At 37.7% G+C, this 25567-nt stretch overlaps 6 protein-coding genes across 9 annotated transcripts; 1 reads left to right on the forward strand and 5 right to left on the reverse strand.

The window, feature by feature from the left end:
* Nucleotides 1-226: 226 nt before the first annotated feature.
* LOC103865752 (proline transporter 1) lies at nucleotides 227-5729 on the forward strand. Of its 2 annotated transcripts, none has more exons than XM_009143599.2 (7): nucleotides 227-516; nucleotides 3383-3643; nucleotides 3904-4128; nucleotides 4203-4297; nucleotides 4386-4575; nucleotides 4680-5020; nucleotides 5167-5729. In XM_009143599.2, coding segments are annotated over exons 1-7 (1491 nt in total). In that variant the 5' UTR covers nucleotides 227-515; the 3' UTR covers nucleotides 5545-5729. The 2 variants fall into 2 exon arrangements, with proteins under 2 accessions (XP_009141847.1, XP_018514175.1); XM_018658659.2 differs by lacking the exon at nucleotides 227-516 and adding an exon at nucleotides 3133-3288.
* Nucleotides 5730-5822: 93 nt separating this feature from the next.
* On the reverse strand, nucleotides 5823-8679 carry LOC103865754 (coronatine-insensitive protein 1). The gene is made up of 3 exons (XM_009143602.3): nucleotides 7672-8679; nucleotides 6993-7476; nucleotides 5823-6916 (listed from the first exon to the last, which is right to left on the reverse strand). The coding sequence occupies exons 1-3, from the start codon at nucleotides 8160-8162 to the stop codon at nucleotides 6068-6070; spliced, it is 1824 nt and encodes a 607-aa protein (XP_009141850.1). The 5' UTR covers nucleotides 8163-8679; the 3' UTR covers nucleotides 5823-6067.
* Nucleotides 8680-8942: 263 nt separating this feature from the next.
* LOC117125603 (coronatine-insensitive protein 1) lies at nucleotides 8943-11963 on the reverse strand. The gene is made up of 3 exons (XM_009143601.3): nucleotides 11028-11963; nucleotides 10128-10611; nucleotides 8943-10049 (listed from the first exon to the last, which is right to left on the reverse strand). The coding sequence occupies exons 1-3, from the start codon at nucleotides 11513-11515 to the stop codon at nucleotides 9207-9209; spliced, it is 1815 nt and encodes a 604-aa protein (XP_009141849.1). The 5' UTR covers nucleotides 11516-11963; the 3' UTR covers nucleotides 8943-9206.
* A 225-nt stretch (nucleotides 11964-12188) lies between these two features.
* On the reverse strand, nucleotides 12189-14087 carry LOC103865756 (probable signal peptidase complex subunit 2). Its single transcript, XM_009143604.3, has 5 exons — nucleotides 13854-14087; nucleotides 13623-13774; nucleotides 13339-13420; nucleotides 12572-12714; nucleotides 12189-12473 (listed from the first exon to the last, which is right to left on the reverse strand). Exons 1-5 carry the CDS (start codon nucleotides 13953-13955, stop codon nucleotides 12374-12376), a joined length of 579 nt encoding a protein of 192 aa, XP_009141852.1. The 5' UTR covers nucleotides 13956-14087; the 3' UTR covers nucleotides 12189-12373.
* A 318-nt stretch (nucleotides 14088-14405) lies between these two features.
* LOC103865757 (peroxisomal nicotinamide adenine dinucleotide carrier) lies at nucleotides 14406-17124 on the reverse strand. 2 transcript variants are annotated; one of them, XM_009143606.3, is made up of 10 exons: nucleotides 16885-17124; nucleotides 16721-16798; nucleotides 16547-16621; nucleotides 16331-16461; nucleotides 15794-15848; nucleotides 15513-15620; nucleotides 15310-15378; nucleotides 15115-15216; nucleotides 14904-15027; nucleotides 14406-14817 (listed from the first exon to the last, which is right to left on the reverse strand). In XM_009143606.3, exons 1-10 carry the CDS (start codon nucleotides 16963-16965, stop codon nucleotides 14624-14626), a joined length of 1017 nt encoding a protein of 338 aa, XP_009141854.2. In that variant the 5' UTR covers nucleotides 16966-17124; the 3' UTR covers nucleotides 14406-14623. The 2 variants fall into 2 exon arrangements, with proteins under 2 accessions (XP_009141854.2, XP_033146501.1); XM_033290610.1 differs by lacking the exon at nucleotides 15794-15848 and adding an exon at nucleotides 15751-15793 and having other exon boundaries at nucleotides 14431-14817.
* Nucleotides 17111-23836, reverse strand: LOC103865758 (uncharacterized acetyltransferase At3g50280). Of its 2 annotated transcripts, XM_033290608.1 has the most exons (2): nucleotides 18053-23836; nucleotides 17111-17343 (listed from the first exon to the last, which is right to left on the reverse strand). In XM_033290608.1, exons 1-2 carry the CDS (start codon nucleotides 19444-19446, stop codon nucleotides 17205-17207), a joined length of 1533 nt encoding a protein of 510 aa, XP_033146499.1. In that variant the 5' UTR covers nucleotides 19447-23836; the 3' UTR covers nucleotides 17111-17204. The 2 variants fall into 2 exon arrangements, with proteins under 2 accessions (XP_033146499.1, XP_033146500.1); XM_033290609.1 differs by lacking the exon at nucleotides 17111-17343 and having other exon boundaries at nucleotides 17830-23822.
* Between the last annotated feature and the right edge of the window lie 1731 nt (nucleotides 23837-25567).

Below are 25567 nucleotides of genomic sequence, written 5' to 3' on the forward strand. Positions count from 1 at the left end.
TTCCTTTAAAAATAAAATTGTAACAGCTAAAATGAACTAAACCATATACTTATTTAGAAACGCTTACGTCTGGTTAATACTCCTTAAGTCAATATAATAATGGAAACCAAAAAGTAGAAAATAATTAAGTGGAACAAAAAAAAACTTGATGAAGGTGGAAATTAAAAAGATAAAAGGATAACAAAGGGTTGAAAAACAAAACACATTGCTCTCAACTTTTAGAGAGAGAGAGAGAGGACATATTCTTCATAGCAACTAGAGGAAGGATCCAAAGGGATCGCATTGATCCTAAGTCGAGTGAATTCTCCTTATTATTTTCTTAATTATTGGCAAAATATCCCAAAATTTTGCTTGGTTTTGGATCATGCTATCCCTTTCGATTCATCCTTCGGTAGCTTCATCTTCGATCAGACGGTTATAGTAGACTCTTCACTGGAGATTTTGTTTGGCTTAACGAGTCTGCGACGCTTTGGTCTCAAGCCAACAACAACAATCTTGGAAACTCTCTTCTTACAAGTAAGTTTCAAAGACTCTTCTTGAGTCTTGACCAAAGCGAATCATGCCAAAAATTGAAGACCTACCTGTTTTTTGTCTTTTTCCTTATATGAAATATTTGGATCGAATTTTCAATTTACCATAGCGGAAAATCTTAATTGATTAGTTATCAAATATTACTATATATGTTGATATATATGAAATATAGCACTTGAAGTTACTTTTAATTGGTTTAAACTTTCTGAAAATACCTACATGGCCATTTCTGAAAACTATTTTTTCAGTTAAATACCATATATATATAATTGGTGCATATTGGTGTATATATATTTGTGCATCTTTCATATCAGTTATTTCCTTAAATATATGGTAACTTTATATTCATTCGAGATTACTTTCTACAAATGCTTACTAGTTTGAAATCCCAAGTCCCAAAGTCTCGTTGGATCCCGTTAAATTAAATCAAGTAGGACTTGGAGTAGAGGTGTACATATGTTCACATGAAAAGGACTTGGATCATTTTAACTTTACCCAACTCAATAGAATTCCAAACTGAAAAAGAATAAAAAACTTAAACAACGAATCCAAAGGAAAAAACGAAGATAAACACTGAACCTAACTACAACGCATATAAATGTATATTAAAAACAGAAATCAGGACAAATCTTCATCGCAAAGTACAACGAGTTACAGACTAAAGGAGTAACTGTGATCTTACTTAGTTAACAACAAAAAGTATATATTACATTTTACTTTATAGTTTTTCTTCAATTAAACGCAAATATATCCCAGTGTGAATAGAATGTCATTCGGAAAATTGATTTGTGGCAGGTTTAGAAATACTTTGAAGAAAAATTTATGGTTAATTAACATCATTGTGTTTTTGTCTGAAGAAAGTCAGGACTATCTGAAAATAACAGCCACGATCATAACCTGAGGACATCATCATTAGTAAGATGGTTGACTTTCAAACATGAATACGCATATCATACACACATTATGCATATCTTTATTATTATTTCCTTCTTACAATCATTTTTCTCCCCACTGTAATGTGTGAAAGAAGAAATGAGCGGAAAAATATCTAAAGAAATCAAATTGAACTAAGAAGAAAAGGAACAGAATCATGACATTGAATTTGATGTTGTTTACGTGCAAAAGATTTTGGTGGACCGGCAGATATGGAAGAAAGGACGATGTATTTCTTCATCTGCGAGGTTTGAAATTACATTGTCTCCTTCTTTCCCTACACTTAATTTACGTATGCTTACCAGTTATCTCTACGACGCTCCAAATTTTATAACTTTTTTTATTAATTTGTATCTTTATTTTTTTGGGTAATTTTGTAAATTCTATTGTCTCAGTGTTTGATCCTCGCGTTGTTGCTTGAGTTCAACGTTTCCTTTTAGACATTGTTTGATCCTCGTGTAGTTGCAAATTTCAGTGTCTTCATGGGTTCAGCTTCATACGCTTAGTTAGGCCACCTTTCAAGCCCATGAATGTAAACATATGTAGTAACTGTGACTAGTGACAACGGTTCCACAAGTGCCACTCTCTGGCTGCCGCAAAAGCATCACACGTGGTTTATGTTAATCCAGCTTGGACCAACTTGCAAATCAAACCACTAGATTCTGCTTTGGTCTTCATGGTTCGGCGAATCGGTGTGACGAGCCAGATTGAACCATTGGGGAGGAGATAAATCATTAATATCTTATATCTCTCATACCAATTATTCTTCTTATGAATATCTTAAATATTTTATATCAATTATTGTTCTTATGAACCTCCATTGGTCAAGTTTTTTTTACCAAAATTATACTCCTACCAAGATAAAGATGGCCAAAAAAAAAAAGATAGCCAAAAAATGTTATCTTTTGCTTATAGGAATAAAAAAAGATACTGGGCTTTGCTATAAAGTGTCCTTGAAATTAATTGCGTCTACAACACTAAGGCTTCTTTATCGTCCATTATTAAGGCACTACAAAGCATAAGGGATATAACGATTTATACTTATTCCTAATCATTTGTTTGATAACTACTAATTCCTTCTTCTTTATTCCTTCCAACTCTCATTTAACATAGATATATACGTTAGAGGAAGGTTGTTTTGTATACCTGTAAACTTAATATCTAAAACGTGTACCTCAAGCAACCGCACGAGGATCAAACAATGTCAATTAGCTGAACTTTAAAAATGTAGGAATACAGGTTTCTGCAACATTCACAATTGGGCTTTGTGTCATAGTCAGTGATTAGCATCTTGGTCATGGAGAGGAGAACGCATAAAATTTGAGTTGGGAGAATAGTTGGCGCTTCCAAGTGGTTTAAGATTTGTTGGAAGTTGTGCCCTTCTGCCATTAACTCCAGCCAATAGTTAGATTTGCATGGCCCCAGTCAACTTGCTCTGGAGAACATGTGTATATTTATATAATTTCGATGAAAACTCAAATTCTTTTTTCTCTCTCTCTCAAATATAGTAGAATTACCATTTTTTTACTTTTGTTTTAGAATAACTGAATTTTAGATAAAAATAAAAATTTTGAATATAAAAATGTATTGAAGTTCTAGACTTTACAGTAATAGTTTTGTTCTTACTAAAGTAGACTCATAATGTCAAGAAAAGTATTTCTTGAAAGGATAATTTTTTGTAAATACATTTATTTAGTTTTTTTTTTATTTATAAATCTGGCCATTCTTGTAGGATCTCATGCAAAAACAAAAATTCAGACAAGAGAGACTTGAGACCTCAAAGGCTCACAAGACCACCCACCAAATGCGTTAGTATAATGTTATGTGCGTAATTAACAAACACTAGCAAAGAAGATTCCAGCTTTTCTTCATCGATCTCTCCTTTCTTTGACTGAATTAGATTCTATCTTGTTTTCAGTGAAGGAGAGAAAAAATCGCTTAAAAAAAAGACAGATTATATATAAATCAGAAAAGCTGGCTTTCTCAAAACTCCTTCATGTAGCTGAGGAAGGAGGAGGAGGAGAAGAAGAAAGGCAAAGGCTCTTAGCTGCAGAGACACAAGAAGAGCCCTTTGTCGTAACGACCATGAACGGCACCGAAGCTATGAATTGCAAAGTTAATGTCAGAGGAGACGATGTTGATATCGAAATCCCTGACACTGCTCATCAAATTAGCAGCGGTTTGTAAATTCATTTTCCCCTCCTTTGTTTTGTTATTTTTATTTTATTTTTTTGCAAGCATCCAATATTTTCACTTTTAATTTTTTACCACGAAAAATGTAAAATCCCAAATTCTAAAAATCTGTTTATACTGCACCTAGAAACATTTTACAACCATATGTTTGTTTGGGAAGTTTTTGCTTTGTCAAACTCTGTTTTTAGTAATCTGAGATCACATTTTTGGGGTTTAGCTTAAACCTGTTCTTGTGGAATGGTACAGATTCATGGTTTCAGGTGGCGTTCGTTCTGACAACCGGTATAAACAGCGCCTATGTGTTGGGATATTCAGGAACAGTAATGGTTCCTTTAGGTTGGGTTGGTGGTGTGGTTGGTCTTCTTCTCGCTACTGTAATCTCTCTCTATGCAAATACTCTCGTAGCCAAGCTTCATGAGTTTGGTGGCAAGAGACATATTCGTTATAGAGACCTTGCTGGATTCATTTACGGTACAAAAAAAAAACACCAAACCACCTCTCTTATATTTTCTCTGTTGTCACATTCATTGAAATGTTTTGATCAGGTAGAAAGGCTTATCACCTTACATGGGGATTGCAGTATGTTAATCTTTTCATGATTAACTGTGGATTTATCATACTAGCTGGCTCTGCCCTGAAGGTAATTAAAACATCTTGATTATTAATTCTTGAATTTTGATTCCTTGTGAGCCAAGTTAGTTATTTTGGAGTGTGTTTTGTTTCTACAGGCTGTTTATGTGCTTTTCAGGGATGATCATACTATCAAGTTACCTCACTGTATAGCCATTGCTGGTCTGATATGTGCGGTTTTCGCTATTGGAATCCCTCATTTATCTGCTCTTGGGGTCTGGCTTGCAGTTTCAACCATCCTCAGTCTCATCTACATAGTAGTAGCAATTGTCCTATCAGTTAGAGACGGTATAACTAATAAATGATGATCAAGACTTTACCTATACTAATGGATTATATAGCTACTGATGAATCTGATTCTTGGCTATTATGTATGTTCTGTTGTTTTGTAGGAGTGAAAGCACCTGCAAGAGATTACGAGATACAAGGATCATCATTAAGCAAACTTTTTACCATCACAGGAGCAGCAGCAAACCTGGTCTTCGCATTCAACACAGGGATGCTTCCAGAGATTCAGGCCACAGTGAGACAACCAGTTGTGAAAAACATGATGAAGGCTCTATACTTTCAGTTCACAGCTGGTGTCTTACCAATGTATGCAGTTACATTCATTGGATATTGGGCTTATGGATCCTCAACATCCACCTATCTGCTAAACAGTGTTAACGGCCCACTCTGGGTCAAAGCCCTTGCTAACATCTCAGCTATACTTCAATCTGTTATCTCTTTGCATGTAAGTTTCTTGGCACCAAGTCTTTAACTGTCTTTGAAACTTTTTGTAACGTTCCGGCCGTCCACGGATATAAAACTCCCATGCCAGGTTCACTCGGCTCGTGGGCCCCATTACTCTTTTGCTCAGTTCTTCTTCTTTGTTTGTAGATATTTGCGAGTCCAACATATGAGTACATGGACACAAGGTTTGGAATCAAAGGACATCCATTAGCTTTAAAGAACTTGGTGTTCAGGATCATGGCGAGAGGCGGGTACATCGCGGTTAGCACGCTTATCTCGGCGCTCTTGCCGTTCCTTGGGGACTTCATGAGTCTAACTGGTGCAGTGAGCACATTCCCTCTTACGTTTATTCTAGCTAACCACATGTACTACAAGGCTAAGAACAATAAGCTTAGTCCTTTGCAAAAGCTATGGCATTGGCTTAACGTTGTCTTCTTCAGTTTGATGTCTGTTGCTGCCGCCATTGCAGCTCTCAGACTAATCGCCCTTGACTCTAGAAACTTCCACGTTTTTGCAGATCTGTAATTCATTAATAGTCATTGTATGTATTCATTATTATACTTGTTAGGCAAGGTTTGTTTCCACTACCAAAGCTTTGTATTCTCTTTTTGTTTCCTCTACTTGACCACAGAGAGCCTCTTCTTTACTCAGAGTTATAGGGTCTTAACTGGAACATCAACTTAGAGCTTACTTCACTTTTTTCAACTTTATCTAGATTTTGCATGTATCGATTGCTCTTTATGACCAAGACCAGAACAGTACATGTTTACCTTTGAATGGTCTAACAACTATACCACAGAAACTCTTGAAACCATATACACATTTGAAAATGAAAAGTAGAGTCGCTGCACATCAGAAACACCATGACTCATATTCCACTATAGTCCAATGTAGAAAAAAAAGTAATGCCCAGGCCCCCTCTTACAAACAAGAATCTATGTAATCTCTCAAAACCACTGACAATACAACAGTAAGAAGAAGCAAAAGAATTCATTATACACTTCATGGAAGACTAAAGATATGTACAAACCTTGCTTTGGATCATCAATCATAGCTCCCTCAGGACTTTAACAGTTGGTGGACAATCTGTTCTCTGACCAGCAAGCGAGTAATACGCCAGTATATGAGCCGGATGCTCCACCTCACTTAGCTCTCCCATTTCATCTACTTCCGGGACTCTTCTTGCTTGAATCAGCTCTATGTTCCAGTTCGGTCTAGACATTACCCTCAGATCTTGCCCTGTCTCTGAAGCTCTGTACCCTTGCACCCACAGGTATCTCAGCGAAGGCAGTTCCATCACCGCTGCAGCGATTGCTCTCTCGCTGAAGCAACAACCTCTCATCTCCAGCTTCTGCAGCTTCGGACAACACCCTTCTCTCGAGAACTCCACCAGTCCTTCGTCTGTCTCACCAACGTGACCGAGAAGCATCCATCTCACGTTTGGACTGTACTGTCCTATGTAGCCTAACCCCACGTCCGTCAAGCCGCCTGGCCTGAGATAGAACGCGAACCGTCTGAGTTTCTCGCATCCCCTCAAGAGTGATCTCACTCCTTTATCCAGCGGCAAATCTGCTACTATTCTCTCTTCCTGGTCGAGCAAGACGAGGCGGAAGTCCCGGAGGTTTGTCAGATACGCGCCTATGGTTCGGAGACACTCGTTGGTTATGTCTGTGACGTACACCGCCATGTACTCTAGCTCCTTGCAGCCGTGAGCCAAAGCCGTTAATCCTCTCTGTGTGACTAAATATCCCAAGTCCTCATTCCCATCTTCATCTGCACCTCGTCTTTCGTCATCCATCTCTTCTTCATGTGCACCCCGTTCGATCCTCAGCCGCTTTAACTTCTTACAGCACTTTGCAACAACCTCTAGACCCTTGTCTCCTATTACATTCCTCGTCTGAGATACACACACACCAAAGAACTTGTCAGCCTTTACATACATACATAATAGTTCACAAAGAAGAAAAAGTTACCTCAAGAACTTCCAGATTAGGACACTTTTGGATTAGTTGACAATGATCATTAGTTTCGAGAAACGAATAGATCAGATCCAGCTTCCGGAGTTGAGCAGCGAATGGAAACAGTATCGGCATTTCGTTAGCTCCCAAGTAAGTAAGTCCCAGACGACTTAGCTTTGGAGGGAAAGCCAGTTTCTTGTACTTGTCAGGCGTTTCAGGATCCTCATCCAAGGCGCCACCACAAAACTCCTCAAGGTTAACAGCAGCTTTAAAGAACCCGAGTAGCTCCAGCATCTCAACGTCACCGATCTTGACAGAGACCAGAGTGCGGTGGCAGTTCCTAGCTATGGTTTCCAAGTCTCTGGGGCTGAGTTTTGTAAACTCAGTCATGTACAAGTTTAAAACCTCGAGAGACGTGTTGTGCAGGGCAAGCTCGTGTAGCCATTTACCGTCCTTTTCAAGGAAAGAACTGTCGTCCATCAACAACGTTTTGATTTTCCTGTTCAGAGAAAACACCATGAACAACTAAATAAAGATAAAAAAAAATTGGCATTTTCAAACTCAAAAACGGCATCGTTTCGATCTTGTGTAAGCAATCAATCTTGTTCTTATTAAAACGGCATCGTTTCAATCTTGTGTACGCTGCAAATAATAAGCAATCTTGTTCTTCTAAAACGACATCGTTTCAATCTACCTGCAGTGTTTAACGACGGTGAAGAGCCCATCGGTGGAGAACCCCAAGCACTTATCGAGCTTCAGCACCTCGAGCTCATCCCCTCTCGCTCTCGCCAACACATCGAGATCCAAATCACTCACGATCATCCTCCTGAAATGCACCGACCTGATCCTCCGGAGCGACAAGGCGATCTCGTTCACCCAGGGGGTCACGAACCCTCCCCAATTCTCCGGGATGAGGTTGAACATCGCGGCGCGGGGCTTCCCCTTGAGCTTGAGCGACCTCAGGTTCGGGAACCGAGCGCTGAGACGATCGGGTGCCGAGGCGTAGCATAAGGCCATGGTGACGTGGTATCTCGTCTCCGAGTCTGCTCTGAGCCATGTTCGGTTGACGAGGGAGGCGGATTCGCGGTCTTTGGGGTCGGTTACGTACGGCATGACTATCGAGATGACGTCATCGGCGTTCCAGGGGGTTGATCTATTAAGCTTCTTGGTATCGGGATCCTCCATCGTCGTCGGACTCAAGATTCGATTGGTTTCGGCGAGCAACGGATTGAAATCGAGAACAGTGAAAGGAGGAGGAAGAGATTCGAGTAAGCAAGGACACGCGTCGGAAGAAGAGAGTGGGAGAGGAATCAATATAAGAGAATCTCTACTCTGTTTGTTTGTTGTTAATATTTTTTTTATTTTATTTTTGGGATCACAGAATAATGTTTGATTTTTGACCGACGAGATTGGATTATATCAAGTAAAGCCAGATCTCTTTTGCTAAACGACGATGTAAACAGAATATTAACAAGATGTGGTTATGCAATGGATGATTACGTACGGCGTGATGATTATTTATTACCTTAATTCTGCGATTAATTTAAACCTTTTTTGGGGGTTAAGGACAACGTTTTCTGCTGTACGAATTATTGAAACAAGAAAAAATATTGCATGAGGACATACATTATGAATGATTCATGTAAAATTGTAAATCCATATCATCAAAATGACCAAGAAAATATATATTAAATAATTTGTGAATCAGTGGAGGGTTGGTTAAACTCGCCTTTTCAACTTTCTAACAATTTTTACTCAAAATCCAAAAGCTTACAGAGCTCAGAGTCTGGTCACGGTTGGGGAATATAATATGGACTAGGTCTACTTGACCACAGAGAGAGAGGGTCATAACTGGAACATCAACATAGAGCTTCCTCACTCTTTCAACTTTTATCTTGATTTTGTGATCAATCATATATGTACTTAACCTTTGAATGGTATAGAACTATTATCACAGAAACTCTAGAAACCATATACACATATGAAAATGAAAAAGTAGAGTCGCTGTACATCAGAAACATCATGACTCATATTCCACTATAGTCCAATGTAGAAGAAAAAAAAGGTAATGCCCAGGCCCCCTTACAAACAAGAATCTATGTAATCTCTCAAAACCACTGACAATACAACAGTAAGAAGAAGAAGTAAAAGAATCGATTACACAGTTCATGGAAGACTAAAAAGGATATAACCAAACCTTTTATGTACAGACCTGCTTTGGATCATCAATCATAGCTCCCTCAGGACTTTAACAGTTGGTGGACAATCTGTTCTCTGACCAGCCAGCGAGTAATACGCCAGTATATGAGCCGGATGCTCCATCTCTCTCACATCTCCCAGGTTCACTTCCGGGACTCTTCTTGCTGGAATCAGCTCTATGTTCCAGTTCGGTCGAGACATTACCCTCAGATCTTGTCCCGTCACCGATTCTCTGTACCCTTGTACCCACAAGTATCTCAGCGAAGGCAGTTTCATCACCGCTGCGGCTATTGCTCTCTCGCTGAAGCAACACCCTCTCATCTCCAGCTTCTGCAGCTTCGGACAACACCCTTCTCTCGAGAACTCCACCAGTCCTTCGTCTGTCTCACCAACGTAACCGAGAAGCATCCATCTCACGTTTGGACTGTACTGTCCTATGTATCTTAACCCCACGTCTGTTAAGCCGCCTCGCCTGAGATAGAACGCGAACCGTCTGAGTTTCTCGCATCCCATCAAGAGGGATCTGACTCCGTTGTCCAGCGGCAAATCTCTTATCCTCTCTTCCTGGTCGAGCAACACGAGGCGGAAGTCGCTGAGGTTTTTCAGATACGCGCCTATGGTTCGGAGAGACTCGTTGCTTATGTCTGTGACGTACACCGCCATGTATTCTAGCTCCTGGCAGCCCTGAGCCAAAGCCGTTAATCCTCTCTGTGTGACAAAACCTCCTAAGTCCTCATTCCCTTGTTCATCTGCACCCCATATTTCGTCCATCATCCCTTCTTCATCTGCACCCCGTTCGATCCTCAGCCGCTTCAACTGCTTACAGCACTGTGCAAGAATCTCTAGACCCTTATCTCCGATCACATTCCTCGTCTGAGAGATACACAACAAGAACTTGTCACCCTTGCTTACATAGTTCATAAAGAATAAAAAAAGTGAATTGGTTTTTACCTCAAGAACTTCCAGATTAGGACACTTTTGGATTAGTTCACAATGATCATCAGTCCCAAGAAACGCATAGAGCAGATCCAGCTTCCGGATTTGGGCAGCGAATGGGAATATCATTGGCATTTCGTTAGCTCCCAAGTAAGTAAGTCCCAGACGACTTAGCTTTGGAGGGAAAGCCAGTTTCTTGTACTTGTCAGGCGTTTCAGGATCCTCATCCAAGGCGCCACCACAAAACTCCTCAAGGTTAACAGCAGCGTTAAAGAACCCGACTAGCTCCAGCATCTCAACGTCACCGACCTTGACAGAGACCAGAGTGCGGTGGCAGTTCGTAGCTATGGTTTCCAAGTCTCTGGGGTTGAGTTTTGTGAGCTCGGTCATGTACAAGTTTAACACCTCGAGAGACGTGTTGTGCAGAGCGAGCTCGTGTAGCCATTTGCCATCCTTTTCAAGAAATGAACTCTCTTCCATCACCAACGTTTTGATTTTCCTGTCACAAAGTGAGAAAACAACTCAAGATAAAGCTGGAATTACAACACAAAATTGCAACAAGGACATTAATGATTATGTACTCCCAGAGATGATCTTTCTGCAGATGACATATATAATAAAGGCAACACTATCTTGTAAACGAACTTGATTATAAACATGAACTCCCAGTGGAATGAATATAGTCTTTATAAACACGGCACCTAATGCAATGAACGACATTATAAACATTGAACTCCCAGAGACAATCTTATAAAGATCAAATAACGTAACTAACCAATTGAGAAACATTTTTTTTAAATATACAATTCTTTGTACAAGTAAAGACCTACAAAAGTAAACCTTGTTCTTATCAAAACGGCGTCGTTTACGAAGAGTATGTGATAAACCTCAAGAACCGAATCTTATGTTAGTTACCTGCAGTGTTTAACGACGGTGAAGAGCCCATCGGTAGAGAACCCCAAGCACTTATCAAGCTTCAAAACCTCGAGCTCATCCCCTCTCGCTCTCGCCAACACATCAAGATCCAAGTCGTTTACGATCATCCTCCTGAAATGCACCGACCTGATCCTCCGCAGCGACAGAGCGATCTCGTTCACCCAGGGGGTCACGAACCCTCCCCAATTCTCCGGGATGAGGTTGAACATCGCGGCGCGTGGCTTCCCCTTGAGCTTGAGCGACCTCAGATTCGGGAACCTGCGGCTGAGACGATCGGGTGCCGAGGCGTAGCATAGGGCCATCGTGACGTGGTATCTCGTCTCCGAGTCTGCTCTGAGCCATGTACGGTTGACGAGGGAAGCGGATTCGCGGTCTTTGGAGTCGGTTACGTACGGCATGACGATGGAGATGACGTCATCGACGTTCCGCGGGGTTGATCTAAGCTTCTTGGTATCGGGATCCTCCATCGTCGTCTTCGTCCGTCAAGAGAGAGAGAGGAGGAGGAGGACACGTGTAGGAAGAAGAAAGTGGGAGAGGAATCAATATAAAGAAGAGAATCTCGTCTGTTGTTTGTTTGATAATATATAAGTATATTTTATTTTATTTTGGGATTAAGTGGGGAGTGTGGAGAATATTTAATTTTTGATCTTTATATTATACAATAATGTCTGTGTGTGTTTCTCAAGTTAGATGACGATATTGTATTATATCAAGTAAAGCCAGATCTCTTTTCCTAAACGACGATATAATCAGAATATTAACAAGGTGTGTGTGAATGATCCAGTGGATGATTACGTACGGCGTGATGATTATTAATTAGCTTAATTAAAGCTTTTTGGGGTTAAGGACGACTTTTTTTTTTATCGTTAATAGATAAAAGTTGTTTCCTAGTGGCTCATAATAATGTGGTTTTAAGTATATGATATCAATGATTATTATGTGTGTATTGAATAAGAAAAATATTGCATGATGATGATGTAATATTTATCCATAGATGATTTCATCAAATTGCTCAATAAAAATTGAATATAATTTTTGAATTTTTTGTATATCCATTAAAATCAATCATAAATTTAACAAATATATTTTGTTGTAGACAGTAAAAAAAAAGACAATAACTAATGTGATGTACTTAAAATGTAAGCTTGATGATGAGAGCCTTTATTCAAATCTCAAATTATTTCGAAAACTTTGATTATAACAAAACTCGAATATTCTTACCGGGAATATTTTATATGTCATCTCTAAACAAAAGTCGTTTAATTATCTAAAACGAAACATTTGGGGAGTATTAAGAAGATAGTTTCTCCAATTATATATAATCATCATTTCTGCTTCTTTGGTTCTTCGTTTGCATAGTCCTTGATTAATGCTTCCACGTCTTTCCAGAACAAACCCTCGACAAGAACTCCCTCTTTCGTGAACCTGAAAAGTACAAACAAAAAACATACAACATAAGCTCGAGCTTATAATGAACAGATAGTAATGCAGAGAAAGAGAGAGAGAAAGAGAGAGAGAGAGACCATTGGGTGACACTTTTGGTGAATTGGACTGACTTGCCAGCTGAGATTGATTTTGGATCAGCACTGTCAATGGTGAGAGTGTACTCATCAGAGAACCTCGGCAGCTTTGAAGACACAACCAAGCCAGTGCTTGTGAATGATCCCTGCAAATTCAACCAACCCCTTTTAGCTAAACATTTGTGTAGCAAAAACAAATGAAAGTGTGCATGCCTAATCAACCAGAGAACATTAAAACCCTTATGTGTCTTATCAATATCAGAATGAAACAAACCCACTAACCAAATTACTTCATCAAATCTTAACCAATAAGTAGAGAATGAAATGCTCTTTAAAATCTTATCCTCTCTGATACAAACTACATGAGAGGAGTAATCTTCTTCAAGCTGGTGAAAATGAGAAGGAAACAACCCACATTATCGAAGAACAAGACAGCACCAATCGCAAACACCAAAGAAACGAGAGCTGCTAGAGCCATATTGCCAGACTTTATCTAAGCAAAACAAAACACTGAAATTAAGCTTTTCCTAAAGACAAACTCCCAAAACCAAAGTGTCCTAAGATATGCATACACTACTACTTAACATGTCAGACACACAATTCCAATTCCTTAACAAAACAAAAGCAATGCAAGAGTTTGAGCGGGTAACTATGTAGATTAGGCACCTAAATCATAGAACCACAAAGGTTATAGCACAGGCAAAAACAATCCAAGATTTGTTCTCAACTAAAAAAAAAAAAATCTACTCTCAAAAGCCAGAGAAACAAACCTCAAGAGGATAGGTGAACAATATCGCATTCTTCTCCTTAGTGAACAGAATCAGCTGCATCACCCCATTCAACACTACATACGTACACCATAGTCAAAGAACCACACTCTACTTGAAAATGTTTTCTCTTCAAAATCTAATGCCTAAGCACAAAGAAGTCAAGCCACGTCACATTTATCTAATCCCTAAAAACCTTAATTGCTAAGTCCGCAGAACAAAATGGTAATCAAGCAGAAGGCATTAAGCGAATCCAAAGCAACGATTTGATATTCAAAAAAGGATATAGTGCAATGCATCCAATAAGAAAGTCCCTGTTCTCGGGGAACTTCTTGTTGTAGAACTGAGCAACGAGAGCAACCGCGATGATAACCGTCCCTAAGATCAGCTTCATGTTGCTCAGCCTCACGTCCTCCTTGTACCCACGGCTCGTAACGATCTACACAAAGGACAAACGGATGATCGTATTTGACAGATCGGAGAATATGGAGGAAGCGTAAGGTGAGGATATGGCTTACATCGGAGACGGACTCGTCGAGCATGTGCTTGATGGAGTTGTGGTCCAATAGATTGACCTTCTTAGCATTCTTGTTCGTCGATTCTGCCTTCTTCTCTTCCATGGCGGATCGGATCAGATCTCTGGGTCTCTTCGAAAATTCAAGTGCTCTCGAGAATGCAATTTCTCAAGGAAGACGATGCGAGGAGACGTTTTCAGTCAACACAGGTATATAACGACGTCGTTTCAGCGACACTTAAACTGGGCCGTGATAGGCTTCAAAGGCTATTTTGCATAATTAATTACTTTTTATTTCAGACTTTAATTACTTAATATTGTTCTTTTTGGTAAGTCAATTAAACAATTTAAACGTTTTTGGCAACTAATCAAACCCTCTTTGTTAAAAAATCTAAATAATCTTTTCAATCATATATATTTGACTACTTTTAAGTCTTTAAACTTAAATGTTGAAGGTTTGTTTCTTTATACAATTAGATTGGATTCCAAATATATCGAGGATTAACTTTTAATTATCTTGTAGAGAGATAAGATGTCAAAAAGAAAAGAAAAATTTTAGGAAAAGCACCAAATAAATATCATTTTTCTGGAACAACACCAAATAAATATCATACAAACCAATAATATTCTTGCAGGAAATACAATAATCAATTTGCATCTATCAGGAAATGAAGAACAATCCTGATTGCAACTAATCAAGAAATTATTGGAATCTTAATTTTAACCTATTAATTTATTTCAATCTTATTCCTAAAATCCTAGCTTGATTGGGCTTCAAGAAAGCTTGGACTTGACTTTGCTAGAAGTCCCGTTTGAGAGCAACAGCTTAGCTCCCTTCACAAGCTCTTCCTTGATCATGAACAGAACCGCAGCAGCTAAAACGCTCTGAACTATCTTTGTGCTCATCCCTTTGTAGAACCCGTAAAGCCCTTCATATCTAATCATCTTCAGAATCGCATCCAGCGTTCCTGTAATTCAACCCCATCCATAGAATTAGAAAATGAGTTTTGTGGCCTTTACTAATGATCTCATAACAACAAGAGGAAACAAAAACCTTTGTACTGATGTCTTTTGTCTCCTGTTGTGACCTGTTTGGCTTGAAGTCGCGACTTTACAACCAAGAGAGGATATGTTGTGACTGTTGCTCCGAGTTTAGCTACAGCTCCAAGAAGAAATGTCTATACAAGAAGTATAAACAGGGAGATTTGGCAATGGAAAGCAAGAAACATCTGATCAAAACAAATGAATGCAAAATGTTACCGAACCTCCCAAGCGGTCACGTTGTTGCTAGCATTCAAGGCACGTTTCTTCTTCAGCTTTGCTAGCATTGTCTCGTACAACATAAATTGCATTGATGGATTACTTACCTGTAAATTTTTTTAAAAAAACATATCTAACGGTTAGAAAATGCACCAACACAAATTATAAAGGAGAAGCTTCAAAAGGTTATGTTCACATACCATGATCAATGTCGGAATTACACCTTTCCAGAAGCCAGTCACTCCAGATTCATCGTAAACGTCTCGAATCTGAAACATTGTTCAATATGTATCACAGAAGTTGTATTCAGAGGATTATAAAATATGAAAGGGTTTCAGTTTCATATTTCAATCAGGTCGAGCCAACTCTTTCTGGTTTGTAAAAATACGAAGCTGCCTCATACCGTATTAAAGGTTCCATATGGACGCGGCTCAACTGGAACCAGAGCTTCTATTTCAGACGGAGGTGACTCAGAGACTGTCTTTTGATCTTTTGGCATTTTTCTGTGGGTCTGCATTATATACAAGTATTCAATAAGAACCAGGGGGATTAGAAAGAGGACCAGAAAAACTCTAAATGCAAAAAGAATACTTTGAAGAATAAAACATCTGTATGAAAATACAGAGAAATAGATTAAAAACCGTAAGAAGAACTTTACTGTGCTGTAGATGAAGCCACTTATACCTGCATGCGTGTAACAATCACCCAAATTGGATTCGTCATTAGAACGTTAACTGCTCTGCATAGAGAAATAGCTATCGTACTTCAAATGAGAGAGTAGAGTCAATACAAAAAAAAAGAGATTTAACACTATTGTAGTATGGATGCTTAATTATCTTTGGCGGACAAAGTTTAGAATCAAACAACAAGGACTATGGGACCTTCTAGTAAAAGTTACACCAGCAATGTGAGCATGAGATGCAACACTATGTAAGAGCATGAGATGATAGCTCCAATAAACATGTAAAACACTATATAAGAACATGAGATGGTAGCATCAGCAATGTGACCACAGCCTTCACGCTCATAGCGTATATTCCAGAGAGTCAAATGAAAAATTTGTGAGAAAGAACTAAAGCACCTAGGTGCTGCTACTTTGCATCGAAATCAACCATTCAAAACATTTATGTATGGCTTAGCTAACTAATGACAACCCGCATTGTAACAGACCAAAATCTAATCATATACGACGAAAACTACATAAAAAGATTGATGCTTTACCCGGCTAAAGCAGCCACAAGAAGCGAAGAGAACATCCCAACAGATCCGTCACCAAACCCTATCTTACTTTGTTGAAGAGCTGCAGCTTCAGCTTGGTTCCGAAACACTTGGTAGAAGTAGTAGTACACACCCTAGTCTCATCCACAAAAATAGTGAAGCAACTAACTTAGAAAACTTTCATTCATCTCTTTCAAACATCAACTAACAAAATGTAACCTGTGACGCCGCGGTTCCGGCGAGAGAGGGAGCCAATCCACCATATAAACGCTCCCATCCTTCTTGTTTCACAACCTTTCAATACAAAAAAAAAATCAGAGCTAAAACTAAAAAAAAAAAAAAAAAAAAAAAAACTCTCTCTAAAAGCAGCAGCCAAATCCTTTGATCCTGAACCTGGCACATGTGTTCGATGGTTCCAAGCTTCCTCTTCTCCCTCTTGATATCACGCTCCGTCTGTTGCCGCGTATTTACCTAAATTTCAACAAACACAAACACCATCGCTTTCAAAACGACGACGAAGATCATCCACAAGAAGAAAAAAAAAATCAAATCGTTACAGTTTGGAGAGGATAAGTGAGTAGCTGAGCGATGATCCCGCCACCAGCTCCAGCCAATCCGTTTATCAAAGCGTCCGACATGATCCCTACCTATCGGAATCGCTACGAGATCTAGATTACCTCCGATTCAAATTGGAACCGTCACCAAACAAAACTTCCGACGACGGAGGGAGGATCTTATGTAGGTTGGAAGAAACTTCCGGCGAACGGAGGATCAAAGCTTCACACGCGATCGAGTTGACGTTTGAAGAAGAGAAGAATGTGTTTATGTTTATGTATGTATGGTAATTGACTGATCTACCCTTTTCATTTGAGTGATATTACGGAGTTGGATAAGCCCATCTTTTCTTGAATTGCGTGTTGGGTTTCCATATGATGTGAGAAGAGGAGAGAAAGGATAAACTTTTCTTCTGCATTTTTTTGGTGATATCATTCCCAAAAATGGTGGATTCTTTCTCCCTGTGTATAGACAACCGAATCTACATTTCAATGAATATTTGATACTATACCCCTTTTTATATGAAGTTGAAAGTACTAGTTTTTAAAAAAAAAAAATATTACATTACATTTTTATCATGTTGAAAATAGAACCGCTAGACGTCATTTTTACCAGGTGGACTGGTGGAGAAAATACAATTTAGTACGGTGGAAATAGAATTGCCAGACGTAAATATCATAAAAATGTAGTAGAATTTTCGATTGTAACAATTGTTTGTAACAATTCTCATAATATATAAATTAGTGTTAAACCATTGCTTTGTAGATCTAGAGATTAGTACTCTATCTTGCAACATTAAGAGTTGTTTTTTTTGAAAATGGGGATGATGATGGTGTAGAGTGCTGCTTTCATGTTCATTTCTTTTTTTATCCCACATTTTGCAACAGAATCTTTGATGAGCTAAATTCAAATTGATTCTTATAATTATATGATTATACATCTTTGCATAGGTGAGGAGAACTATTTGTTTTGCCAATTTTTAAATAGCTTCTGAAGAACTTGTTTTAATCAAGTCGAAAACTTTTAGCGTTAAAAGTGTACTGTAACATTTTTATTCAGTCAAATTACAGTTACGTTATACTATTACATCATTAAGTTTTTTAGAACGAAAAAAAAAAAAGAGAGGGAAAGCAAACCGTTACGTTACTTCATCAAACTTTTGACACATACCGCATAAACTCGCCGTCGCATTCTATCCCAGCCATCGTCTCCGGCGCTATGACCACCTCCAAATCAACGCTCCCGTTTCCATCTCTCCCCGGAAACGCCGAGATCTTCCCGTCGAACTTATTCGCCCGTCCGCTTCTAACCGCCACCGGCTTCCCCCACCCGAAGTCGTTCTCGTACATCGGAAACCTCGGCGAGCTCCCCATCGTCACCGAAGCTCCGTCGGCATTCCCGAGCGGAAAACACCTCGGATTCGCCTCCCAATCCGCCACGACTTCTCGGATTCTCTCGTCTCCGTGAGCCGCCACGCTCCGGTTGAGCTGATCGGCGGTCCACCGGATATCCCGAGACAGAACTTCTCCCGCCGTCGCGAACGTCGGAACGCTCTGGATCGCGTTTCCGAAGTACTCCGGATTCAGTTTCGGGCTTAGGCGGTGGCGGACGTTGACGGCCATGCGAAACGTCGTCGTTTTAGCGCTCGGAAGGTTCCTCGCTCGAGTGATCGCGCGCCAGAGCAAAGCGCATAGAGACTGAAACGACGAGATCTCCCGCTTGCTCTCTGTTTTCGAAACGGCGTCGTTGCTCCCTAACAAACTCTCCAACATTTCCGTTAGTTTACCGTTAAGTTTATCGTTGCTCTGCTTCCCCAACACCTCAACGCCGTTTCTCTCGCCGTTCACCATCGCTTTCAGCTCGAGAATCTGTTCCCTGGTGAAACTGAAAATCCGTTCCCGTAACGGCGCGTTCTCGTCGAACGTCACCTTGGGCCCACCTCGAGGCACTTTCAGCACGGCCGGTGAGATTAGCACGGACTCCCGCGTAAAATCTGGCTGACGTGTCACATTCTCAGCTCCTCTAGACACCTCCGCGAACGTGTTAACGAAGTTCCACAACGACGTTCCGTCGACCACGGCGTGGTTAACGGAGCATCCGATGAAAACGCCGTCGTTTAGCTCCGTCACTTGAACGGCGAGGATTGGTCTGTTATGTCCCTCGTAACTCACCGCCCTGTCGTAGGAGAAAAACTCCTTCACCACGCCGGGAACATCACCTCCGGTTATAACGTCGCTGACGCTGACTGACTTCGCCTCGGCGAAAACGATGTCCGCGCCGGCGTCATTGCAGGAGAGGAAGACGTGGCCGTCTTCGGAGGTGGAGAGGCGGCCGGCGAGAGGAGGGAAGTGAGAGAGGGTTAGAGAGAGAGAGTGTTCGAGGTGAGAGAGAAGCTCGTGTGGAGTAAGGTGGGGACGAGTGAAGAGACAACCTTTCTGGATGTAGTGGCAAGAGAGCATGGGGAGATCGGAGACGGAGAGTTTGAGGTCAGCGAGGGTTGACTTTTTGTCAGGGAAGACTTTGTTTGTTGAGATTACAGTTACAGAGTTCTCGAGAGAAGGCATTTTTGTCGGCTCTTTCGTGTTCTGTCTTTAAAACTCTCACTCGCCTGTATGGTGTGATGGATATGAGAGTGGTGACAGAAGAGAATGGGTGAGAAGAGGTTTATATAGTTGGAGGAAGGAGAAGAGGTTCATGAATCCAATATGATGATGTGGATGATTATTAAAATAGAGCCTATCTTCAACTTGTGTCTTCTGTACTTATGAAAAGTGTTTACTAAAAGTGTTTCCTTATTACTTAATATGTCATGAAAATTTTGATGTTTTTAATTGTTTTGTTTGTGTAAAAATGGGTGTGGAACACATGTAACAAACGAAAATGTGTGTGGTAAATATACAATGAGTATACATTCCCCTTATGTTTTGGGCTAATAGTTTACAACAAATTAATCAGATAAGATCATAGACCTTCATTCAATATTCTTCAATTTGTAATGATCACCACTGGTTTCAACCAATGATTCCAAGCCACATTTTAACGACAAGTCAGTGAGATCAGATTTATTGATATTTTCTGCATTAAATATATAATTTTCTACTTCTACGTACATATAGTAATAAATGATTTCAATATATCATTCCTTTTTACCAACATATATTCTGAATATAAATTTTATGTAATGTTATCAATTTAAATGTATTTGATTTAAATTATATATTCATTATAAATGTTATATTGATATTTAAAACAATATAAAATTACCTTTTAAATGAAATAGATAGAAAGGATGATAAAATTATATAAAAGTCATTTGTTTGTGACAAGAAAAAAATTGTAGAAAAACAAGAGAAATATGTCTTCTTTCTACTGAACATTATATGACTTTATGAGTCATGCTTGAAAACTGCGGTTAAGACATTTACATCGAACTGGTTTAGTTAGGTTTAAAACAATATTTGAAAGAGATCTCCGTAAATTTAAATAAGTACCCGGGACTGCTAACTTTACCGGTAAATACTTCTATGATCTATCTTAGGGCACCTCCATCCATACTTCATTGTTTTTTCTAAAATAGAGTAATAATAAATATCGAGTAAGAAATGTTCTAACCCAACTTCATATCTCACTTTATAATGAAATTTACTCCATAAATGGAGTAATCTATTTTTTTTGTTCATCACTCTATTATAGAGTGGAAAATAGAGTAGAATTGAAACAATTTTACTCTATTTTCATTTTTATTCTATTTTGGAGGAAAAAATAGAGTTTTACATCGGAGATGCTCTTAAGGGTGGAGCTGTAAGGTTTGAGTGTCAACATCTACATGCAAAAGATTTAGCAATCGGTTTTTGTATTTGGTCCAGAAGAACTTATAGGTTTTGGTACGGGATTTTTTGCATTAAAAAGAAATAAATCTATATAAGCAATGTAGTGTATAGACTATGTTCAATTTGCCACAGCGAGTTGGTATTATTACTTAGGTTAATGCATTGCTTCATATATCGAAGAGAATATCTGAAGAAAGAGGTTTCAGGTTTGCATTGGTGTTCACAAAATATCGTCGAGTCAACAAGTTTCTTGCAGATTCTCGACTCTCGAGACTAGTGAATCAAACGTGGAGTGCAGCGCGCAATTTCGAAATTTTGCATGGCAAACATGCACAGTTCAGTGTGTGAGACTAATAGCAAACCAAATGTATGGTCGGATCAGTATGTTCCGGACGAGTCACTGACGATTGTTTTGTGTATTCATTGTAAAAGACAAGCAAGTTATGACACGCTCGTGGTAGAAAATAAAACTTTTATACGAAGAAAAGATATAAGCAGCTAACCACAAAATCGTGGTCAAGTGGTACGACATATTTGGAAAGCTGATAAGCATTTTGGGTTGGAAACCTACCATTTTGAAAGCCAAAAAAAAAGATATAAGCAGCTATTTTACTTAAGTTTTGTCATATGCGATTCTGAAAATCCAATAAAACAACTATTTGTGTTTTGCTTATTATGCTACGGTGTGTACTTGGATGAACTTTACATAATATTTTCTAATATGTAACATTTAATTATTTACCAGTGGAGTGAAAATAATGATGAATTCTATAAACTTAAACAAGGATATGGCTTATGAACAGTAACTAAGTAATAGATTCATCAGTATTTAAAAAACTGCGGTGAAAATAAGTGATGCTTATCAGAGCAACTATACTAACGTATTTTTTTTATCATTAATAACAAAAGATATCATATAGCGACATATGATGATAAGAATAGTTTTGGTTTTCTGTATTTGAGGTAAGAATAAGACAATACGACGATGGAAATTGAATAAATCTTTGACCATACGAGAGCTAAGATTCTCAAATCCAAAAGATTTTATATGTATCAAGATTAAAACTTCTTGGCCCACGTCCTTCGGATTCCAAGAGATTTGCATGGGGTATGAGAACTAAGAAGACTTGTAATGTACCTCATCCTCATGTACCGTTTGTCTTATATGAAATTATAAAGACAATTAAAGATCAATCAACTCACAAATAATAAACTAATATTGATTAGAGAAAGTGAGATAATTAGCAAGTGTGCTTAATTAAAACACGATAAATAACCCTGTTAATGGGTTGTCATTCCTAAAATCCCGATAATAGTCGGCGTCATATTAAACTGATACAGTCTAGTTCCAACTGCGTTGGCTACTGTCGCAACACTTCATATATGTCTATATTTTATTGGCTAAACTATAATAATAAATTAAAAATACTAATCGTAGCTTATGTTTGAACTAACTTTGGTATAAAGTGTCGGTTTCTACAATTATTATACGACGATTCTCGTTAACCGTCATTTTCAGTTTGTGTCGGCGTCCTGAGATTTTATTATTATTACAAACTGCCACTTGCGGTGATCCCGTGCGATGCAGGAAAAGAAAGCTTGAAACATGATGCTTCTCCTGATCGTTGGATTTGGCTTCCTTCGTTTGATCATTTTTATCGGACAGGTAGTTTCTATTACGTGAGTCCGGTTGTGTTGTGAACTTGTGACTAATTATCGCACATGCATAACACACAAGTGTTTCACTCGGAAGTCGGAACGTTCTTTGACGATCATTGACGCCCCACAGCTAATTTGACGTATCGTTCTCGATAATATTTGTTGAAGTATCTCAACTTCTTTTTCCCCTCCTGATAATTAAATATCTTCACTTTTTTTAAAACACCCTTTTTATCTTTCTTTTTGTAACTTAATATTGTTGTATATCTTTCTAACAGATCTTTTTGCATATGTAATGTGTTTAGTGGTAAACTCATTTTATGTGCAAGTGTAACCCATAATTGTTTTTGTAATATCTTAATTTTTCAGAAAAAAACTAATTAATATTCTTGTTGTGATCGAACGAATGAGAACATCACAAATACATCATCAAGATCTACATCACAAGCGTTGAAATAGTGTTATCGATCAAGACAATGAATAAATATAGTTAATGCAAAACAAACGGATACTGAACGTAGAAAGTGATAGTAAACAAATATAGCAACAATCTATAAAGTAAGTTTTGGCAAAAATAAATTAAAATAAAATAAGTATTTAAGTACTTTACGAATTAATAATTAATAATTTTTAACTACTTTCTTAACATTTCGAATGATTTAGAAATATATGTTTCAAAAATTTTAACTACTCGATAAAGTTGACCTGGATATTCATAATCAACTGGGAATATATTAAATAGCCATAATCAATCAGGATTATTAAAATCCCTTATCAATCAGGCTTCATATGTTACTAAGTTTTGTTTTCTCCTTCGTCCTTTGGAACACACTAAGAACTTTTTGAATTATATACGAAATTATAGATAATTTAGTTGCTGGTAAAATGAAGTGTTATTTAGTTGTACGATGATAGAAAATGGTGTATGAAATCATTTTCTTGATCTCTAGATTAAGGAGAACCTCTGAGATGTACCATGTGTATGACAGGTTGACAGTTCGAGTTTACCTTTTATTTTCTATACGTGAACTGTATTTTAGTATTGGAGTTCAATAACTAAATCAAGATGTGCTCTACGACATATGTGAATTCAAGTTAAATAATGGTTAATGTATGATTTAATTAATTTAAAGATAACAAGTGGCAAGTTACAAAAAAGATAACAAGTGGATACATGCAAACCATTATAACATCAAATAATATAAATCCAAGTATATGAAAGTACAAATCAGGACTCATAACCATTTTACAACTTATCTAACTTTAAGTCTATGTTGATATAACACGTTCGTCTATATCAACTATTAAGTCAAGGCAATCTTGAAGTCAAGATAACTCATGAAGTTTAATATAAATAAAATGGATGTCGGTATACTTTGATGAGTCGATACCTTATGGGCCAATACAAGTTATTATGATTGTGTTAGATCATAAAACAGAACCAATCAATCAACCGATCAAATCAAGCATATTACAACAGAACCAATCAACCACGATCTCTCTATCACATAATGTAGGAGTTATATAATTAGTGAGTCAATAAACTTGTAAAATATGGCTGTGGACATGTGGTGTGAGAGGATACATATAAGCAAATGGGAAAAGTTTAAAAGGCAAACCTAATACAGAATTAGTAAATTACACACTAATGCAATTTGAAGAAGGTTTTAGAAATAATCGATAGGGATTGAAATAGCTAATAAAGAAAATGACTATCGTGTGGTTTGTGCGTAATAATAAAACAGAAAGCACACTTGGCTATCCACCCATTTTGAAGGGCGCCGCTTTCTAACTACAATTTTATTTTATTTGTATCTTCAATTTAAATAATTTTCAAAGCTTGTTGATTTTAGATACTTTTTCTTTCTTTTTTTAAGAGATAAATTATTTAAAAGTTTTCCAACTGTTGGCGCGCAAAAGTAATTGTTCTTTCCAATTAGAGAACTTTTTCTTCCTTTTATCACATCAAACCCCATTATTTGATTGTGTGATTCTCTGGCCTTTTTATTTGTAATAGTCACATCAGGCTCGTTACAAAATTTATAAGAATTTTTTTGAGAACAATGCATATGAAATGAATCTAACCATGCAAAATAAATTTAATGAAATTAAGCTATAACTAATAATCAAAACCACACTAGTGACAATAAAATGAACAAAAATGAAAAGAGTGAAAAAGGAACAACATAATAGGAATACTTGTTCCTTATTGTTCTATCCGGAATTTGATAAGAAATAGTCTTACTCCATGATTGTTTAAATTAAAAAAGATGACAAGAAACATTGGAAAAAATATTTTTTACAAAAAATATTAAATATTAATTTTTTAAAAAATAAGAGGAATTGACTGTTCCCAATCATTTTTTTAGTCACCATTTGGACTATACATATCAACCCAAAACAGATAATATATCACTCAACAGAAAAGAAAGAATATTTTCGTTTAGCTTGTATGTGTTTGTAAATATGTTTTACATAAAGATGTTATTTTTAATTTGTTTAATGTATTTCATATAAACACATAAACAACAAATTATATTTTGTTCTGATGCTTTAGAAAAGACTTGTCCAACAAAAAAGATATCTCAAAATGAAAAGAATGGAAGAAAAAGAGACTTTCTCGATATGTCTCGTCCTCCACTACTGTCCGGTCCTGTACTGATGTACTCTTGTAATAGACCAGATTGGGTTCATTTCATGCAGAAAGCCAATACATCTTCTTTTCTGTTTATTCTGTAATTTCCTTGAAATAATAGTTTAAGATTCTTGATATAGACGAAAAACATCCAAATACATGACATGAAAAAACAAAACGTATACAAGTAGCTCAAAATGAATTGAACATCAGAATGATTGATTCAAAATATAATGTGAATTAATTGAACAAAAAAAATCGTATTTCTCAAAACCGAATTCTCAGCATCATAGATTTTTCTTTTTTGTAAGTAGATATATATCAATCTATTGTACTCGGGAATTCTATTCTAAAATTCGAAGCTCTGATAAAACCTCTCCACAAATAGTTTCGTCCACCCCTAATCAGCATCATCTATATATTCGAATTTAATATTTATTCGAATTTAATATCCCTACTAAACTAGATTAGACAATCACTTTTGTCTAGAAAATCTCATATATATGTCAAAAATATTATAATCATATACGTCTAAATTTGAGTTTAAGAAACGCATTTTAG

Source organism: Brassica rapa, chromosome A04, assembly GCF_000309985.2.
Source record: "Brassica rapa cultivar Chiifu-401-42 chromosome A04, CAAS_Brap_v3.01, whole genome shotgun sequence".
Taxonomy (NCBI): Eukaryota; Viridiplantae; Streptophyta; class Magnoliopsida; order Brassicales; family Brassicaceae; genus Brassica; species Brassica rapa.

Bases quoted from the DNA above. Each gene is read 5' to 3' on its own strand.
- LOC103865752 (XM_018658659.2), top strand. The intron at 4,129-4,202 runs GTACAAAAAAAA...TGTTTTGATCAG, and splicing joins CCTTGCTGGATTCATTTACG to GTAGAAAGGCTTATCACCTT. The intron at 4,298-4,385 runs GTAATTAAAACA...TTGTTTCTACAG, and splicing joins TAGCTGGCTCTGCCCTGAAG to GCTGTTTATGTGCTTTTCAG.
- LOC103865754 (XM_009143602.3), bottom strand. From the start codon at position 8,162: ATGGAGGATCCCGATACCAAGAAGCTTAATAGATCAACCCCCTGGAAC. The intron at 7,477-7,671 runs GTAGATTGAAAC...TTCTCTGAACAG, and splicing joins ACCGTCGTTAAACACTGCAG to GAAAATCAAAACGTTGTTGA. The intron at 6,917-6,992 runs GTAACTTTTTCT...TGTGTATCTCAG, and splicing joins CTAATCTGGAAGTTCTTGAG to ACGAGGAATGTAATAGGAGA.
- LOC117125603 (XM_009143601.3), bottom strand. From the start codon at position 11,515: ATGGAGGATCCCGATACCAAGAAGCTTAGATCAACCCCGCGGAACGTC. The intron at 10,612-11,027 runs GTAACTAACATA...ACTTTGTGACAG, and splicing joins ACCGTCGTTAAACACTGCAG to GAAAATCAAAACGTTGGTGA. The intron at 10,050-10,127 runs GTAAAAACCAAT...TGTATCTCTCAG, and splicing joins CTAATCTGGAAGTTCTTGAG to ACGAGGAATGTGATCGGAGA.
- LOC103865756 (XM_009143604.3), bottom strand. From the start codon at position 13,955: ATGGAAGAGAAGAAGGCAGAATCGACGAACAAGAATGCTAAGAAGGTC. The intron at 13,775-13,853 runs GTAAGCCATATC...TCCTTTGTGTAG, and splicing joins TCGACGAGTCCGTCTCCGAT to ATCGTTACGAGCCGTGGGTA. The intron at 12,474-12,571 runs GTCTCTCTCTCT...TGTACTTTTCAG, and splicing joins ACCAAAAGTGTCACCCAATG to GTTCACGAAAGAGGGAGTTC.
- LOC103865757 (XM_009143606.3), bottom strand. From the start codon at position 16,965: ATGTCGGACGCTTTGATAAACGGATTGGCTGGAGCTGGTGGCGGGATC. The intron at 15,849-16,330 runs GTAAAGCATCAA...TTCTCTATGCAG, and splicing joins CTTGTGGCTGCTTTAGCCGG to AGCAGTTAACGTTCTAATGA. The intron at 15,217-15,309 runs GTATGTGAACAT...AAAAATTTACAG, and splicing joins TAATTCCGACATTGATCATG to GTAAGTAATCCATCAATGCA.
- LOC103865758 (XM_033290608.1), bottom strand. From the start codon at position 19,446: ATGCCTTCTCTCGAGAACTCTGTAACTGTAATCTCAACAAACAAAGTC. The intron at 17,344-18,052 runs GTATGTGTCAAA...GTCTATACACAG, and splicing joins TGCGACGGCGAGTTTATGCG to GGAGAAAGAATCCACCATTT.